At 41.2% G+C, this 19,255-nt stretch overlaps 1 protein-coding gene across 12 annotated transcripts in view; it reads left to right on the top strand.

The window, feature by feature from the left end:
* tafa1b (TAFA chemokine like family member 1b) overlaps positions 1 to 19,255 on the top strand; it is a 109,297-nt gene that overhangs the window by 68,387 nt on the left and 21,655 nt on the right. For 5 of the 12 annotated variants that reach the window (XM_085923188.1, XM_085923183.1, XM_085923185.1 and 2 more), the window contains exons 3-4: positions 2,049 to 2,189; positions 8,324 to 8,448. In XM_085923188.1, coding sequence (XP_085779314.1) covers positions 2,049 to 2,189; positions 8,324 to 8,448 — 266 coding nt within the window. Of the gene's footprint in view, positions 1 to 2,048; positions 2,190 to 8,323; positions 8,449 to 9,262; positions 9,358 to 10,070; positions 11,446 to 13,238; positions 14,857 to 16,586; positions 16,707 to 19,255 lie in introns of those variants that run through there. The other 7 variants (XM_085923190.1, XM_085923192.1, XM_085923194.1 and 4 more) reach the window with 6 other exon arrangements.

The raw sequence follows: 19,255 nt of genomic DNA on the forward strand, positions 1-19,255 counted from the left end.
GAGAGAAAAATGACCAGCCAATGGCCCCATCGATGCCCTTCACTTCCCCTCAGTAAAGTCTGGAGTGCAAAGCCACCCACTCCATCTTAACAGGTTGGCTTAACCCCTTTCGCTGTCTCATAGGCTCGGAGGACAGCATCCATCACAGCACGTGCACTCACGTGGCGTGACAGCCTAAACAGCGAGCAATTACCGCTGAACAGTAAGCAGCAGAATAAAAAAATATATTTCTAATGATGTCACAGGATGTCAAATAACCAAACCAATGAGCATCAAACAGCTGCAGCTCAACAACAATAAAGTGTTTGGCAAGATAAAACAAAAATAAACATGAACTTTATTTTAACTTTCCTATTAGGGTCATTCACAAGTCAACAGATCTGTAAAGCAAAAACTTTTGATAAGATCTCATCAGATTGTACAGCATGTTGGTGCTGGCGAGATTCAATAAAAACATTTCCCATAACAACACAATAAACACAGTAAAATCTAAAACTTAAGTAGCCACTTAAAAAAATAAAAAATAAATCAATGCTACCTCTCCTGATTAAAACAATTTTAATCTATTCTGTCATAATGCTTGCGTCTTTAATTTGTTATGTATGCATTACATGGAATTCTCCAAAGTCCCCCAACGGCGTGTTGATTTGCTGCTCAGATATATTCTTTAATATTAATCAAGAGAAAATATTTTAATGAATAACAAATGTCCTTGTATGACATTTGCAGGTCAGGATGTGTCGGGAACGACAACAGCGCAAATGTAAAGAGAATTTAATTGATGGGGGAATAAGGGATGTCTGTTGTCCGTTGCCTACACGTGCGTGCGGTGCTAATCACCAAAGCATCCCTGGAAGGTTTCTCAGATGTAAGCTTTTGCGGCAGTTGTGATGCAACGTAAACTCCTCGTTTACTCAGCTTCGACTGAAAAGTGAGCACGCAGGTCAAAGGGCCACCAGCAAAATATTCAACAAGCCACCACATGACGGGCTTTGGGGCTTGAGCACACTCATGGGATTTTTTTGTCCCCCTTCTACTTTAAGAGTCCGTGTTGTGCCTTGTCCTGCCCGGAAATGCCAAACAAGCATTGAGAGAGGTGCATTAATAGTGCATGACGCAGCCAGCAGTCCAGTGTGACTGCAAATGTTTGCCTCGTAATCCAAGATTCAACAGCTTTTGGTCCGACCACACAAGACATTGATGGAAATGGGAGAAAAAAAACTCACCCAACTTGTGTAATTCATCTCAAACATTTGAAGAGCCAATTTCAGCTGAGGAAAAAAAACACACTGCTTGTTTTAGAGTATAAATTGATTTTTTTCACAGCAAGAGCGAGTAAGATACAAACATTTTGGTTTCTGCTGTTTGTTGACCTCTAATCTGTATGCGTCTCAGTCTGTAGCTCTGAGAGGGCACATGTAACATCCTGTTATTCTTCCCTCTTTTCTTCTCCTATCCTGGGATGACTTCCACTTTAATTGTTGGACGCAGGTGTCTGTTGCAGTGCCTGTCAAGAAAAGATAAAGAGTTTTTCCCGGGGCGCGAGGAAAGGGGAGTGCATTGATGGAGGGCCTCTCTCCTGCAGCTCTGCTGGCCGCATTAGCCCGTCGCTTTATAATTGTGTGAAGGGGGCACTTCCAGTGGCTCCCTCATTACTCACTGGCGTGGTTGCTACCTGGCAGGGAGACACACCTCATCCTCTAGCGCTCTCTCACTTCTTCCAGGATGTCCCTCACCTCCATCAGTCCTTCCCATGGGGTGATCCCCCTGTATTGTTATTTTGACCCAGAACCCCCATTGGCAGAAATCACCTTGTCTTCTCAAAATATATTTTTTGACATTCTCCTTTATCAGCCAGCATACTATTGTACTGCCTTCACGCTGAGTGATGTCACCCATGCCTTGGAGTTAATGTTTGTCTGCTATTCAACCTCTGAGGTTTCAGTGCAGCAGTATGATTAAATTTTGGTGTAATGTTTTTTGTTTTTTGTTTTTTTAACAAGTCCACATAAGGTATAATTGTTTATTTATTGTCCATTTTTCCACAGAGGGTGGTACGTGTGAAGTGATCGCAGCCCACAGATGCTGTAACAAGAATCGCATCGAGGAACGCTCTCAGACCGTCAAGTGCTCCTGTTTACCGGGAAAAGTGGCAGGAACAACACGCAACAAACCTTCCTGTGTGGATGGTGAGCAACAATATTTCTCACTTCTCAGAAATTACACAAATGTGTGACAAGCCGAGCTCTTTATGAGTGTTCTCTACAACACTCTACACTTCAAAATAAACAAGGAATTACTCACTTGATAACAACACTACACTTCAAAATAAACAAAAGAAATGAGAAGATGATAAATCAGTGCATGCTGTTTGAAAAAATAAAATAAAAACTATAAAATACTATACGATTATGCATTTCCCATTTTTTTCACTTTAGTCTAATAATAGTCAGAAAAAGATTTTGTGCTCCTGGGCATCAAGTGGTTGATCCAGCATTTGTGAACACCTGAGCAACGAGCGTGTTGCAGAGCACATGGCCCACGGCAGATCAGGCTGATGGAAATGAATAACTAATAAACAAGTCAGGGAAGCTTCAGGCTAGTGCACCTGAATTACTTCAGCTGAGGAAAACAATCAGGCTCAAACATTTTTATGGGGAGAAGAAAAAGCAGGGAGGGACTCGCAAACCTTCTGCGATAGAATTGTGACGCCCTCCTTCTGCCACAACACTCACCAATCGCCATCCTTTGACCTCAACCCTCGCAGGATGTTAAAATATTTACCCTTGGTGAAAAAAAGATGCAAACAATCTAAAACGTGAAGCAGGCACACTGTTATTTTTGTTTTAATTGGTCAAACAAAAATGATGAAGTGGGCTGTATCAGATCCCTGGGCCTTGAATCTCTTCTGGGGGAGGAATTTGGTTGAAAAAGGTATGCGGCAGTTTTTACCACCCCTGTTGCACAATTAGTGACTGAAAAATAGATTTTTTTTCTTGCTTACCTGGCAAAAAATTCACTTGAAAGGAGAACCGAACGGTTGGAAGCCAATTGATCATAAGTGTGTAAGCGTTCCCACTCTGAGAGTCTTTGACATTCAGTGGAAGCACAAAGCATGCTGAGTGAAAACTCTTCACACATTCATGCGAGTCAACAAACAGATGCGTGATGTGCCCCAGATGAACATCACAACAATTTACTCTAAGTACAATTTTGGAAAAACGCTACTGTCACAATACAATTTTTTTTTTCATGACCATATAAATAAAAAAAAAGATTTGCAAAAAAAATGTCACTCTGATTCAAATGAAAATTTCAAATAGAAATTAGATCAAATTAAGAGTATCTCCAAAGATTCAGGCACAAAAGTAGAAGCTGGTGTTAACACTTATAGCCTCAGTGGGTTTGGGTCCCCCAGCCAGAACTCTCTAGAGTCGGTGAATCAATTAACAAACACTTATAGGTGGAGTGGTGATAAAAATGAAAAAGACAAGCCAGTGAACAGCAATGTAGCAATATTGACCACTAATATCCCACAAATAAGATGACCTCATCCCCTGATTAAGGCAATTTCTTTGTTCAAGTGCCTCACATTCCAGTGGGATCATTTGCTGCTAAAACAAATGGTGAACATGGATGCCAGTCTTGTGTGTGTTTGTCAACAAGCATCACAGGCTCATTGAAATAATGCTGAAAATGAAGTTATGTTGACTGTCCCATTCAAGTCGCTTGATGTCAGATATTTTCTTGCCTCCTGCAAGCAGGCACGATTTTAGTCTTCCAATAACCACACTTGTATTTTGTGCACCAGTGTCTACAGGAGAGAACACGGGGAGAGCATGCAAACTCAACAAGGGAAGCTGGAGCCGAGATATGAACCTAACTCAGATGTGCTAACCAGTTGACTAAAAGTAGTGGCATAATAAAAAGTACTTCATGATAGCAAGCGTCCTGCGTCAAAACGAAGTTGTCGATAATTGTCCGACCGTTTGGTACTCTCCCAAAATCCCTGCTGGCCACCATTCCCCAGAAAGAAAACAAAGCTAGGATGCAACAATGACTTATCATTTCTAAGTTTCTCATCGACTTAGGACCTCATCTTACTGTTCCCATGTGGGCAGTTCTATGAATTCAGTGTGCTTTGATTACTCAACCAGTTCAGGGTCTGTCATTGACAATTGGCTCTGTTGCGGCCTTTCTCAGCATTCGTGCCCAATTTGTTCGTGAGCTGCAAATTCTTGTTTCAGTTGAGATTGAAGCTTTTTGGCTGAAGATAGAGAGATGTGACGACAGCGTGTGCGGGAAGGCGTCACGCTCAGTAGGGGTCTGCTGTCAGATTATCCCTGTAGTGGGAATTGATTATTAGCTTTGACAGGGAGAACTATGTCCCAGTTATGTCACAGCCAACGAGGCTCTTAGTGAAGAACATCCCTTTTAACAAGTCAAACGCTCATATCTCCGCAGCCTCGCTCGTCATCGCACTTATCCCGGTGGATGTGAAATTTAAGCCCCCAGCCAGAGTTTGGACACCACCAAAAAGGTGAAAATTGCAAACACGCGCGCATATTAATCGCCAGCACAGGCTGGCGGATGTCCTCACAAGACACTGGCTACCATGTTGTCATGTCGCTGCCGTAGCAGCAAACTCGCAACAAGAGGCGCATGCAGATGCCCGCTCATCGCTGATCACTGATGGGGAATGAACCCTTCTGTTGTGCCGCGGGTGCATATAGCAGAGCATGACAGGTTGTCATGGTGCATTTAAGATACATCCGGGGGCGGGGGGGGGGGGCGAGGGGACACACATGGATGGCAAGTGAAAGAAGGAAAGGGAAAAGCTCTGAATATTACACTGCTGGTCAAACAGATGGTGAAATGTTTGCCTGCAGTACAATAAAATGTGGAAGACCAGCTCCAAAATATTTTTGTTTTATCTAATTGTGCGTGGCATTGTTTGACTAATAAAGCTACTACATGCTTTGGATGGTTAAAATGACCTTGTTTACAGTTTGGAATATTCTAAAATAATAGCACCAGGAATAAATGTTCAATTGAGCCAATCTTGCTGCGGATATGAATATTCATATCTGAAATGAACAAAATGGGCCTATTATGAGCTTCAGATGGTATCATTAATAATTTAGGATTGTCTCACATGACGTCCGCCACTTTCACAAGCGCCGAGCCAATTTGTCTGCCCACCTTCTGGATTGAATGCATCAATATTGTTTTGCTCCTCAAATTAGACCTGCTTTAAGAGTTTCTAAATTCTAGTCTACTTTTTGATACCAAATTTGAGGGAGCAATGCAGAATTGCCCAGTGAGGTGTAGCACTATAGAAATTCCCAAACACGGCGACATAAACTATTGCGTGAAAATGACAACTACTTTCTGTCACCAAGTTCTCACGTGCCTTGGGAGTGCAAAACCAAAGTTACCTTGGATATATTTTGATTTTCTTTCGTCAGGTAAAGCAAATTGCTTGACTCCCAGCGCAGAATCGTCACGTTACATCAGTGGCACGTATAATGGCTTGTGCACTTTTATATGTAAATGAATCTCCACTGATTAAAAAAAAATCAAGCGGAAGGAAAAAAGCAAATTTTTTCAGATCTTTTTTGCAGCCATTCATTGAAAGGATGTCAACCATGCTCTCAGCGTCGTGCCAAGTTAAAAAGACATTAACTATTCATTAAACCCACGGTCACGTAGTCCCATTTTGACACATACAGAAATCAATTCTCCTCGTCACACATCACAATGTTCAAACATGCCGCTACCTGGCAGGGAGGAACGTGCGACACACTTCCATCCATCGCAGCTCTGCCGCCATTTATCTGACGGATGCACTTGTGAAAGGTTCTCATCTATTCATGTTTATCAATTGAAGTCGCACACTCGCTTGTTTGTCCGACAAAGCGACCCGCAACTAAACATCTTGAATCAAACGCTTGTTTGTCTTTTTTTATCTGTGTATTCCGAGGCCCATGCATCATGTTTGTACACGACTTGTCCGGATGTATTAATGCCTGATCCTGCCAGATCCAGACAGCCACAGTCATTTGAGACATTATTTTGATTCCAGCTTTCAAGATCAGCTTAGAAGCAGCCACAAAAATGGAGAACAGTAGCAGCACATTGAGAGAGAAAGACCTTTTTTTTTTTAAATTATTTTTACATTTTGAATAATAACCATATTTCAGGGTGAATCACTCTAATTTCAAACCTTCCCTGTCCAACTTGTTTCCATTTTTTTCCACAGACAAGTGATGTAATTTGTCAACATTTCAATTTGTGTACTTTCTGCAGACCATTAAAATTGTGTGGCATTTTCATTAAATGTCAGTATATTTAATTAGAGGACAATTAAAGAGTTCATAATTAAATTACTAATTGGCCATCAAAATGTCTCTGTTACTTTCATGACCCTAAAATGATTACATTAAATGCCAACGTGTTGTTAACAACATGCTGATTAGGTAAACTCCCTTCAAAGCCACAGTAAGAGGAGCCTGGTTACAGATTTCAATTAAGATACTTAATATAATATTACCTACTTTGATAGGCAATGGTGGACCCTCGACTGTCAGCCTATAGCAACTAACAGCACAATATTAACGGTCATGATTTTATGAACAAAGAAAAAATTGGCAATAATTTAGTTCAATATTTTTATTGGACCGGTAAATGTTGTTTGATATGCACGGTCATTTTTTCAGCATTTCTGCAATCAGATTCACCTCAACAAGATTCAAGTGTTCAAATATGTATGGATCAAATAATATCAATCTGTAAATATTTGCTTTCCTCGTATCAAATACACAACCAGCAACTGTGTTTTATTGCCTTGGAGTTGCAATTTTCTGTGATTTTATATCAACTCATCGCCTTATTATGAGTCAAAAATGTTTTTGGCTCGGCAGATTAAACAAAAATGATATGCGGTCAACACACGACCTTTTTGCTCAGCAAGCGAACATCATTGTGCAGCAAACCATCCTTGGGTTCACCTGACATTTCCTCCAGTAATGTTCTGAAAAACAATATACTGCTGACTGGAGCCCTCACAAACCAAGTTAACAAGTTTTGCCGCAGTATCTATTGGTTATGTGTTCATTTTGCATTGGCGTGGTCCTGTAAAATAAAACTTCCTATAAATGTCATAAAACCCACATTCAAGTTTTCAGTGTTTCAATTTTAGAACCACACGTTCATTTTTCTCTTCCTTGCATTTTCATCTAAAGCAAGTTTCTAAATATAATTACTATATGGCATATAAAGTTGTTTTCCATCTCAAGTCAAATTAGGATTCACATTGTGAAATACCAACGTCGCAAAGTTCCCTTCGCGTTCCCTTGAGAAGAGCAGCAACATCAGTAACATTTGATGCGATAATGAAACGCTTTCCCTCAAGCTGTCTACAATTTTTATTCCTAACAAGAACATCCTGCATATGGTTGGTTTTGCACCTAAACAGCTGATTGAGTGTTGCTGTCATTTTTTTTTTTCTCAAGAAGTGATATGGTGAGAAAAACAAATTGGATGATGGAGCAACACGAGCTAATTAGCTACAAATGTAAAACTCCACGAGGGAATCCAAAGTTTTGATTCACACCTAATTTGCCAAAAATCTTGTTTAAGCATTCAGACCTCCTGCAGCCATCATGTTTACATGTTGATGTCTTGAACTCTGGTTGTGCATTGTAAGCCAAAAGAGTTTTAATTTCAAATGAATTCCACCATTTGTCCCATTCATGTCAATGTAATCATGGAAAAGGCGTAGTAGAAAACCGCCGTCCCCAACATGTTAACTATTTGTCCAAAATGAATATTTTAGTACATGTACTTTATACTGTACTCATACACCGACAGCAAAGAAGGAAGGGTGTGTGTGTTGGGTAGGAAGATGAGAGCATATTTGTTTTTGTCAAATAGCCGCCAGATGAATTGAGACGATGTTAAATGAACTCAATGAGATATTTTTCAAAATGAGTTTACCCACCCTGGAACTACATGACAAAATGATTCATTTGCATTGGAATGAAACCAGATGGAATGGGATCACTTGGAAAATATTGACTTACAAGTATTATCCTTGAGGTGTTTCTTGCAATTGGTAATGGTGAACTGGTACCAGTTTGTGAGGTACCGGTTTCCTTTTTTGTGATGATGATGATGATGATGATGATGAGCAAGAATACACGTAGGATATTTTACATTCTCCATTCGAGTTCTGGCACACATTTTCTCTACCCTGTGTTCTTGAATGTTTTTGCAGAATAACTCACCAACCCCCATTTATATCTTTGCTCACCTTCCCTAGCGTCCATTGTAATTGGGAAATGGTGGTGTGAGATGGAACCATGTCTGGAGGGAGAAGAGTGCAAGACTCTGCCTGACAATTCTGGATGGATGTGCTCCTCCGGGAATAAAATCAAGACCACAAGGGTGAGACATCACCAAATGATACACAAAATATGTTTGCAAACATGTCTTTAGGTTTGGCTTAAATCAGTCTAATAATGCAGACCACCTCAATAACACGTGAAGGATAAAACTGAAAGCATTATTATAAAACTCAGTAAATTTGTGACCTCTGTTGAACATATCCGAGCGCCTGTAAAAGCAAAATCAATTGTGAAGTGGTCAGTGAGAGGAGGCAACATCTCAGGCCGCACTCCTCACCCAGATAAAGTCAACAGCCACTCTTCCTCATTGCTGCCCTTTGGCTAGCTCGGCTACTGCTGAGCGCCGCATACAAAAATAACGACGGGAGCTAAGCCCACCGAGCCGGCAGTCCGGCACACCGTGACAACTTGATCGGCCCATTTGTATTCGTTTAACCAACTCGCCCCCCCACCTGAAGGCGATCACCATCTTTTTTTATGCTTAGTGACAATGACTTTGAATACAAGTAGAGTCTAATTTAACGGTGGGGTGGCAGCCAGTGAAGGTTACGCCACGCGGGGGCCCATTGACTTTCACCAGGCCGGCACAAGCATAAAATCTCCAGAAAGGACTTGACCAAATGTGGTCTTTATGCCAAGGTAGGTGGCATTGCTTTATTCCCTCCAAAGAATGCATCTTAATCTCAAATTTCTCCCTTGCAACAGTCCAAACTAGCCTGAGAATTGAAATTTGGATTTCTTACTACTCAAAATTCCGTGAGTGAGACACGGCTCAGTGAAATCTTCCAATTTGGTGAGGCTGCTTTTCTATCCAAATACACATCTGTCCTTTTCTCTTGACCCTCTCTTTGCAGAACACCCAGCAGCCATACTCCCCTTTTTAGCTTCCGGAAGCAAAATGCAGAGGAAACGTCAACTGAAATTGAGCTGCATTCTTGCTTCTGTAAAGGTTAGTCTTTCTCAAGATGTTCTTTGTTTTTGCCACTTTATCCGGCCGCTGCTCACGTCAGGCGACAGAAGAGAGACCGAGTCATGTTCGATGATGTCTCATTAACCCAAATAATCGAGTGTGTTTACATGCTGCGCATGATTAGGCGGGCGTGACACAAATGCGAAATCCGTCACCATCCACAGCACACGTTTATCACGGAGCACCGGCCACGCATTTAAGGAAGCAACATGGATGCTCATCCTTAAAGGAAACGGGGGACTATACCCTCCGTTCTCTCGCTCGTGTAATACAATGGCCCGTTTTTTTGTCTTTGTTCCACGTCCTGTTCTTGTTTTTGGTTCACTAACAGTTCCTTTACAAGGCTCTGCCAATCCTATTTGGAACTAATCTATGACATGCGTCTTACTCTTCTCTGGGCGTACTCTCGCTCATGAGTACGTATGTGTTCTGGAGAACCCCGGGCAGGTTGATTTTTTTTTATTTCTTTTATTTGTGTTTTTTGGCTCTTGTTAAAGGCCACTTGATATAGCAATCCTCTCATTGGAGCCGCTATCAGGCTACGGGCTCGGTGAAAGGCCTTTTATCCCAGCACTCTGCTCTCTTCTTTGATCCGAGTTCCTCATTCGCCCTCCTTTTTCAACCAAATAGCATCATTTGTTTGTTCCACCATAAGCTGGAAAGCCCCCAATACGGCTTTTGTTTCTTTTCAGAAGGAAATTGACCAGCAGGTTTGCTTTTTGCTCTGAAAAGCCTCAACGAAGCACAATGACGCACACGCACGAGCGTCTGCACCCATTTTCTCGAAATTGGCGTGAACTCTGAAGACAGTGCCTGACGTCCATCTTGCTTCTTTTCGTCATGTTTTTCCAAAAGGGAGTCTTTCCTTTCCTGGAACAGCAGACAGACAAGGCAGGCAGACTCTTTTTGTTGCCACGGTGACACAAAAACTGGTGAGCACCTTCCAAAACATTTGCCCAGCATAGATCCGTGTTATCCACTCCAGTGGCCAATTAGATCAGGCAATTTCTCGTGCTCCTAAACTATTCCACATCTTAAGAAAGACTTAATTAAATAGTTTGAAAAACCAACGCATTTTTTTTTGCCTTGCATTTGATGACTATGCAAGAAATGTGGTGAAAGACCAAATAGCGAGTTACAACGGAATCAAGTCGGCAATGTTGCATATTCTGTACGCACCAACATGTGAGTAGCCCCAGAGCGTGCTTTAAAAATAGCTCCTCGCCAGTGAGACGCAGCATCAATTGTTTTTCATGTTGCTTTCTTTGAGATAGATTTATTTGAAAGCCCTTCACATTTAGCAATAGCCAAGAAGTGGCACTTAATTTTATTGGTGACACACATACAAACCTGATTTGACAGAATTCTTTCACCGCCATGATGAACACAATGAATATATTATTTATATTCAGATATTATTGTTTATATAAATGTAACGATGAGGCTTTGGCAAAAATGAACAAAAACGTTTATATGGTTAGTGGCTTCACCAAAAGGATTGCTGCAAAACATTTCTTTGATGCAAGTCATTGTGTTTGTCTTGCACTACTATTTCTGATTTCATCACTTCAAACTTCATTTTGTGCATGTATTGCTATCCCATGGTGATGGAAAAGCGTTATGCGAGTGAAAGACCATTTAGCCTTCAGACAGTCAAACATTCATTGCTTATTTGTTTGCTTACATTGTTTGTTTTTTTCCCCATTATCAATGTTACTTAGAATGCTATTAAACTGAACTTAAACAATATTGTTGTATGAAATCGTGCTTGTAGAGGATACTATTGGCAGCTGGCCAGATTATTTTGTTAAGTGCTGGAAAGGCTACGGCAATGTTTGCAATAAAAGCTTCAGCTTAGGGTAATTGTTTTCGTCTCCTTTGCGCTCACTGGCTGAAGTCGAAGTAATTGCAATTGATTGCGGCCGCTGAATTAGAATGCGTACAACTCCCGCCACTTTGCAAAAAAAAATAAAACAATCCCCCACAACAAAGATCATTTATAGAAGCAAAGGACGCATGGGAACAAAGGACACCTTTGTCATATATAACCCCCTACATACTTGAAGGTTGAAGTGACAGCATTTGCATAGAATCTTGGAGGCTAACAAATCTCTGGTGGATCATATCTGAGCTGGAGAGTGGGCCGGAATATCCAACCAGTTACAACTACCGCTACTCCTTTGACAGAGGTCATTTCCCACTTCATCCGCTTACACATCAAATGCTGATCACACAAGATTTTATTAAAAGGACATCGTGGAGATGAATACATGACAGACTATGTTATTTAAATTATTAATAAGTGACCTTTTGAACCTTTGAAGTCATTGTTAAATATAAATAGAATGGACAAAAGTGAAGTTAAGTTATATGTCGAAGGCTAAACTAGGCTATTTGAAATCGCCTCGTCAAAAACGCGAGATTTTCTTCTTAATAGAGGCCTGTGTGCCATCATAATACTTGAACTTGAAATATTATTTGAAGATAAAAGTCGAGCCGCAGCGCGACAATTTCAAAAAGCTTTGACGTACATCATTCCTTTGGGCTCTGAGATGCATCAAATGACGTCTTAACCAAAATCGAGTCAAGACAGTTTGTCAAAAGCATACATAACTGAAGAAACTTGACTAATTTCCCTGGGTCCAACGTTCACAACTCAACACTTTCTGTGTTTTACTTTTCAAACTGCATGCTTCCGGTTTGCATGTAACAGCTGTACGTCAATTCGAGCTTTAACAGCTGTGGTAAGCGTGGCTCTCTGTGTGCCAGAGTATCACGTACGTCACCTCATGCAATCATGTACACACACCTGCCAAAGCCTGCTCCAAATGTCACGGCTGTATTGTTGTTCTTTGGGATCATGAGATTTATAATTGGTTCTGTTTACAGGAGACTCCAGGTGTGTTCATCAGAATATAGAAAATAAAATATGTGGGAAATTAATTGAAAAGGAATACAATGTGATACTTTCTATAATGAACAACCCACACATTTATTATTTTTTAATATTTATTCTGTCTGCTTTGTGTGGTTAGAAAAAAAATGTCGATTATAATATGCCTCATAATTACTCTGTTCACAAGTAGTGGTATGTCCATGCAAGTTTCCATTTCTATTCTTTCTGACTGGCTTTGACTCTCATAATCTGCCTAAAATGGTGAGCCAGTGTTTGCTCGGAGGCTCCACCGTATTTTCATTCTCATCTTAACATAGATGAAGTTAAAACCTCTCCTTGTACCGTACTAGAATACACGTACTTAGGGTTTATACAAATCTCTGGCTTGAAGCAGAAGCTGGAAAGCGGGGGAATTCTCCAGTAATCAAAAGGTTTCACAATACCCCATTGAAATGTGTCCTGGTGTGCAATCTGGACCAAATAAAAGTCCCTGAGCTGGAGTCACAGACGGCTCACTCTCCACAACGGGGCCACTGATCCCATTTAGTGAAAAAGTCATTTTGCCAGGATGGAAAAAAAAAAAAAGCCGTCGCTGGGATTAGTTGGTTTATTATGGTGCAGGCTAAGGTCAAAACCAAACCAGTCTGAAGTTGGACATCAAGGAATAGGCAGCTTGTCGTCACACTAAGGTTGTGTGAGAAGACTTTATACCGGTGCCTATGAATGGAAGCAGCCGTGCGTTTTGTTTCCTTTTGTCTAAGCTGTCTGTTTTTAGTAACAGCAGGATGCAGGAGGTGAGACGGGGCTCCACAAAGCACTAAACAGTTCAAAAAGCTTCCCGTTGTTTGTGAGACACACCAAGGAATTCCTCAGGGTCTAATCCATGTACACTTTTGTCTCTTTCTATCTAAGCACGTGTGTGTTTTTTTTCCTCCCTTCTCTTTTCCTTCTCCCCGTGTTTCAGATTCATCCCAGGACCTAACGACGAGCTCCCATCGCAGCACTCTGTGCCAGCCTTTCCCCCCTCTCATCTATCCTTTCTCTTCCTGTCGACTGGTGTAAAACTATTACATCCGATGCTGGTGACTGGATTACCTGGGACCACAGAAAGGATATCCACCTAGATAAAACAGCTTTGCTCGCGTGGCGCCAAGGATTTCAAACGGCGCTAATCCCCTGTTTGATCAAGGAGCGCCATGTTGGTGAATCTCCTCAGCCACACAGCTGCGGCCGGCTTGCTACCAACTCGCTCGCTCCCAGTTTCCTTCTTGTGCCGTACGTAAACTGAAGCAGCTCAGTCGGGGTCATTTTGAGGTTGTTTGAACATTATGTGAAGACTTTCACCCCGCCGGTCTAAAAAGGTAAAAGATGCCGAGAAGATGACGGGCGACCAGAGCATGGAACTAAAAGCACAAAGGCGGGAAATTACCCTGACAACCTTTTCTTTCTGCGTGGATAGCTGTCATTGTGTTTGACTTGCTTACAAGATGGTTTTGTAGGGACCGCGTAGGAGTGAGAAAGAATTTGCGAGCCTGGATGAAGTTAATCAGTTTTCTGCTTTGTGACTGAAAGGTCTGCCCTTATGGCCTCACCTTTTGCGGTCAATAACGAACTTTCCATTTGACATCTTGACCTTGAAGGCATGTACATTCTACAGCGCTAGTTTTCTTTGTACGTGAAGACACGTGTGCGTTTGCGTGTGTGTATATAGATATATATAAATAAAAGACATATATGGCAGCAGATCCAACAAACTGAAAAGTATATTTAAGATTCTATTTGGAGCTTAACCCCCACTGTGGTATCTTGTTTTTGTTTTGTTTTTCTTCTGGGGTCAAAGTGCGATTCATACATGTGAAAGCCCTTCATTGACGTCTGTACCGAAAAAGATGCAAAGTGTAAAAATATAATACGTCACTGATCATTTTGCTGGTCAAGCCAGAACATGCCGGCAAAAATGAGGAAAACAATGTATAGGCCTGCCTCACAAAGCAACAGTCTCAGATCGGCAACCGTTGCCTACCCCCGCCATCCTGAAAAAAAACGTAATTGGAACATGAACGTGTCTCTCGCTGCTGAAAGTGGTCGTAAGTAATCCGTGAACGTTTGCTGTTTCAATGTACTTCTCACATCACAGACTATGACAATTCAGGTGAAATATTCCGAAACACACAGAGGCGGTATTGACAACTACGGAAAAAGAAATGCTGTTATCCCCTAGTAGAGATCCGAGTATATTACAGGAGAGCCTCATGAGAAATAAAAATGCTTTTCTATACTGATTTGCAGTCTCCAGCTCCCTTTCTGCAGTGACGAGGAAAATGACTTCTTGATATGTTGTAATATGGTGTCTTTTATATGATGTATTAACATTGTAAAGAGACGTTTTGCTCGAACGAACGCGCAATCAGCAACAACACATGGAGAATATGGAATGTGACTCGCAGGCTAACAAACATGCAGTAAACACACAAACGATTCCGTCGCGCTTCACTTGTGTTATTCCCCTGCCAGTCGCTTGGATTTATCAGGATAGCACATTCGATTCATTCAGGCAATTAGAATAAAGATTCCCAATATCATGCCAGGCCAACTACAAGATCATTTCAATATCTAGCCGCTTCTCTTCTCATTTGAGAGGTGCTTCTCCCAGCGGATGCGCTTGTATACGTTCCATCATTGCGCAATGTGTCGAGTTTCAAGCAGTGCTAAAAAGCTATGAAAAAGACAAATGTGACAACTTGGGGGTGAATAGTTGGCAGAAGTTGGCAGAGGAATGATGACCTGTTTACTCTTTGTAGTCTCGTATAAAAAGATTAATTTGGCCATTGGGCCTCAGTGAGACCATTTTGCCAGTGTCTTGCTGTGAGGATTATGCAAATGTTTGGTGCCTGCATGAATCAGGGTTTTTTTTTTGCCCTTGTACAATTTGAAGTGAATTTTGCCTTTGAGGCAGAAAGGGTTTCTTCATGTTTTTCTTTTCTATACTTTTTAGCTCAATGCACAAAAAGAGTCTTGCTGGGGTGGGAGGCCCTGCGCCATTTTATGATGCAGCATGAATAGATAAGAGTAGATGGTTCTCCTCCATCTACAGTTAAGTGCAATCTGCAGAGAGAGGCATCCATCAAGGCCCGATGACCCCCCGCGGAGTGTCCTCATCGGATGGGCCAATCAACCACGGACAGCAAGGGTAACCCTTTTCGCATGTAAATCCCAAACAACGCTGTCAACTTCCAAGGGCATCTCAAGTTGTCCCAAGCAGATATTAAACGCTCGGTTTGCTTCAAGTGCTTTTACTGCCTCTCTTACCTTTTGACTGCACTTCCTGTCTGAACATGATTATCTTGTTCCAATGTAAGAGGTTCACCTAACTGTCATTTAGACCAGCGTATTATTGGCAATGTTGTGTGCCGTAATTATAGTCATTATGGTCAGAAGTCATTGTGAGTGGCGCCTTTGCAAAGAACTTTTAAAGGACCCGGCCAACAGAAATCATCTCTTCATATGACTACTAATGTGCTTTCAATTGTGGCACAGTTGTATTATTACTGGTAACCTTCATGACATGTAAATTAATAACAGCCGAGAACCAACCTCTTGCCCAAAATCAGCTTGAATGGGCTCCTGAGCCATAATGACGATAAGTGGGATAGAAAAATGGATGGTAATAAATAGGTCTTGTGTGGAAGTTGATTGTCGGCGGTGTAAAAGCTGGCGGTCTTGTGCTTGATTAGTCCCACTCCTCCATTTCAACTTTCTTTGAGACTTGTTCCAGGCAAATCTGAAAAAAAAGAAGAATCGCAATCTGCCTCATGTGCAAGATAGAAGTCTCCTGCCCAGGAAACATCAATACCGTACACTTTAAAACAAATGATTTCCAAGTCTGTGCTTGGTTGAAAAAAGTACTGAAATAGCTGCGCTTCAGTACCCGACAATATTTTAGCTCATTATTTTGTAACCCAAATGCAAATTTGGGAAACCAGGAGCCTTCAATTACAGCCAAATGATTTCTTGACACCAGACAAAAAATAAGGAGCTGAGAGTGAGATTAGAAAACAGAGGACATCAAACTATTTGTGTTTGAGGCTACTTGTTTCATTAGCTGAGAAAACACAAATGGCGCTGTTTACAAAGTCATTAATCGGAAGTTTTCAAAAGGTGTTTTAAGTGAAGTGACTCAAAATGAATCACTAACAAGGAATGCAAATCCACTTTGTGATCATAGACAAAACAGGATGATTCTCTTTTGTATCACCTCTCTGTGTTTCTGCATTTTGCCATGTCCTTGAAACGGTATCTGCATCCCTCAAAGGTTTCTCAGGCGGGGAAGCTGCTCCAAGATGGCAAATCCATCGGTCAGAAGGTTTGCTGTGTCTCCAGGCACGAGGTCAAGAACCAGATACACTGAGAGCCTCAGGCCCAATCTCAGACCAAATAAAAACCAATTACGGGCCTTTATAGACCTATTAATTCAATCTACACAGCTGTTCTGATTACAATACAATGACTTGTATGTACGCCCCATGGTCATTCTCAAATGCCAAGCCTGATCTCATAAGCAGTCATACAGTACACTCAGCAAGATTTCATCTAAATCACAAATCGTATTAAAATCATATTAAAATACCAGGTGATGAAAACCTCAGCTCTTAACAGTTCAATCTAATTCCAATACATTGCCTTTATTGATCTCAATGACAGCCCCTACTTCTCATTATTTTCTGTGAATAGTTTGAAATGTTGAATAGGAGTATGGAAGAAATGGAGGTCGACTCTACTGTGGAGGCAAAAACATTCTATAGAACAGAACATTCTATATGTCGTTAAATTCTGGCATTAAATAATCGACAAGAGCAGGCTGGCCTCCAGGCAGCTTTTTGTGCCAGTTCAAACCAGCCCACACAAAAAGTACGCTGAACTTATTGTCGAGTCGAAAGTTTTGACAATGTACGGAGGGAGATGACCTTGCCTACTCACTTTCCTGCGAGTTAGTTTCCATATAATTGGATGTTTGCCAATTAGAAAAGTAGGTAGAGTGGTACTGTGTAGTAAGTGTCGAGTGGCGGGCAGTTTTCCAGAATTTGATTCATAAACATTCTGGTTGGACTCAGACAAAAAGTCTTATCGATTCAATGCTGGTGCTGAATCCAAACAGGTGGAAACATTCAAACCAAACCTGACACTCACAGGTGTTCTGGTCTCAATCTGCTTTCGGATGCCAAAGTGATATTTTATGTGGATTACCATAATCTGATACTCAGGTGCTCTTATACAATAATTTTGGAATCACAAAACAATATGGAGCAGCGACAAGCACGGAAACACGGGGAAGGGCAGATAAACTCCTTTATCTCAGTAGGCGGTGCAGCCACCCCTACTGCGAGAATGTAATGTCAACATGAACGCCGAGCAGAAAGCAATTTAGATGTTATTCCCACGACAGCGCTCGGGTATAACTGTCCAGAGGGCGGCTGTTTGGTATTACCGTCCTCACCTTGTTTTTTCCCCAAAGCTGTTATCTCAAATAGAATGGCGCCTTTCTCAAGATGCTGGCCATTGATCCACATTGGTAGTGAAAGACTTCTTCTGCTTGAGCCGTCAACGCTTTGTGTTTATTTGACACACGAGAGTACCACTCGACAGGTATAGATGTCACAAAGGGTCAGAGACTCAGTTATGATACATAGCCGAGACATTGTTCAAGGCACTTTAAATTCACAAAGTCATTAAGACATTTGACAGCCGTTCAAATATAAAAGCGGTACCCCGTACAGTTTTGGATCTGAATGGAGGTGTACGTATATCGATATTTTAACGAGTGTTATTAAAATATTTTTTCCTTTTAAAGTTCCAAGATAAGGTCCTAGTTTTTAATTGGACTACTTCACAAACATCTTGTTGAAAATGGAGACATTGACCAACATCCAAGTCACCAATATGTGCTACAGTAAAAGGTTTTTGTGGTGGTCTAACTCATCCAATACTTTAACAAATTGTTTAGTATGTCGTTTTTTTTGTAGCCTAACACAATACAGTAGATCTTTATCTGTTGCTTTTTGCAACATTGTAACAAAATGCCTCAGGTTTGTTTGGTTGAAAAAGGTCACGCGTATTGGTTTCTTTTTCAGACCTCTGCCAGTTGGAAGTCGGGTTTTTTTTCCCCCTTCAGTGATTTCACACATTTCTACTCCAAGTATTGTCTTTTCTCACATTTACTTAAATAATTCCCCCATACAGGATAGCAAGTAACAATTTCGCACCCCATTGACTTCACTAAAGGTCAGGGTGTATCTTTCCACTCTGACTTAATATCGAACTGCTTATGATATGAATACAAATATCCCTGAGGGGGCAAGCATTCCATTATGAAATGCACCCACATTGAGCAACTGTGTGAATAACGCTATGCAGTACACATGAAAGCCTTCTTTGTGTTAGGTATTAAGTGAATTTGAAAGAAATGTATTTGAGAGGTTCTCCAGGTGAGAGATTGTGATGCTTTTATACAACAAGCTGCAGGCTCATGCAGGGGACAGGTCCCACGCCACTGCTTTCATTTCACATATCACTGCTAGCGCATTTTTTTTCCCAAGCTCTCAGAGCAAAATTATTTAAACCCGCTCACCATGTGAAAACCTTAGTAAATGAATGTTTAGACTGTCATCGATTAAACTGCACAGATGCTTCTATGATTCATAAGCAGGGTGTGCGTACCCCCCCCCCCCCCCCCGCCTCACAAGTAAAAATAATTAAAAATATTATTATTTCAACTTGAGCACCTGAAGAAACTTCTGACTCTATCGGTGTGGTTCAAAGAGTGAATGTCCCCGTTGTATCACCTCGAGCTACATCTAAAATCCAATCAGGTTCCAAGTTTACCTGAAAGCCCACCTTTGGCTTTTATTGCATTAATCACACTTGATGATACTAAATGAAATCCATTTAAACAGCCCCAGTTGCACAAATAATTTGCGTAGCAAA

This window comes from Syngnathus leptorhynchus, chromosome 11 (assembly GCF_054491065.1).
Source record: "Syngnathus leptorhynchus isolate UIUO chromosome 11, UIUO_Slep, whole genome shotgun sequence".
Lineage (NCBI taxonomy): Eukaryota > Metazoa > Chordata > Actinopteri > Syngnathiformes > Syngnathidae > Syngnathus > Syngnathus leptorhynchus.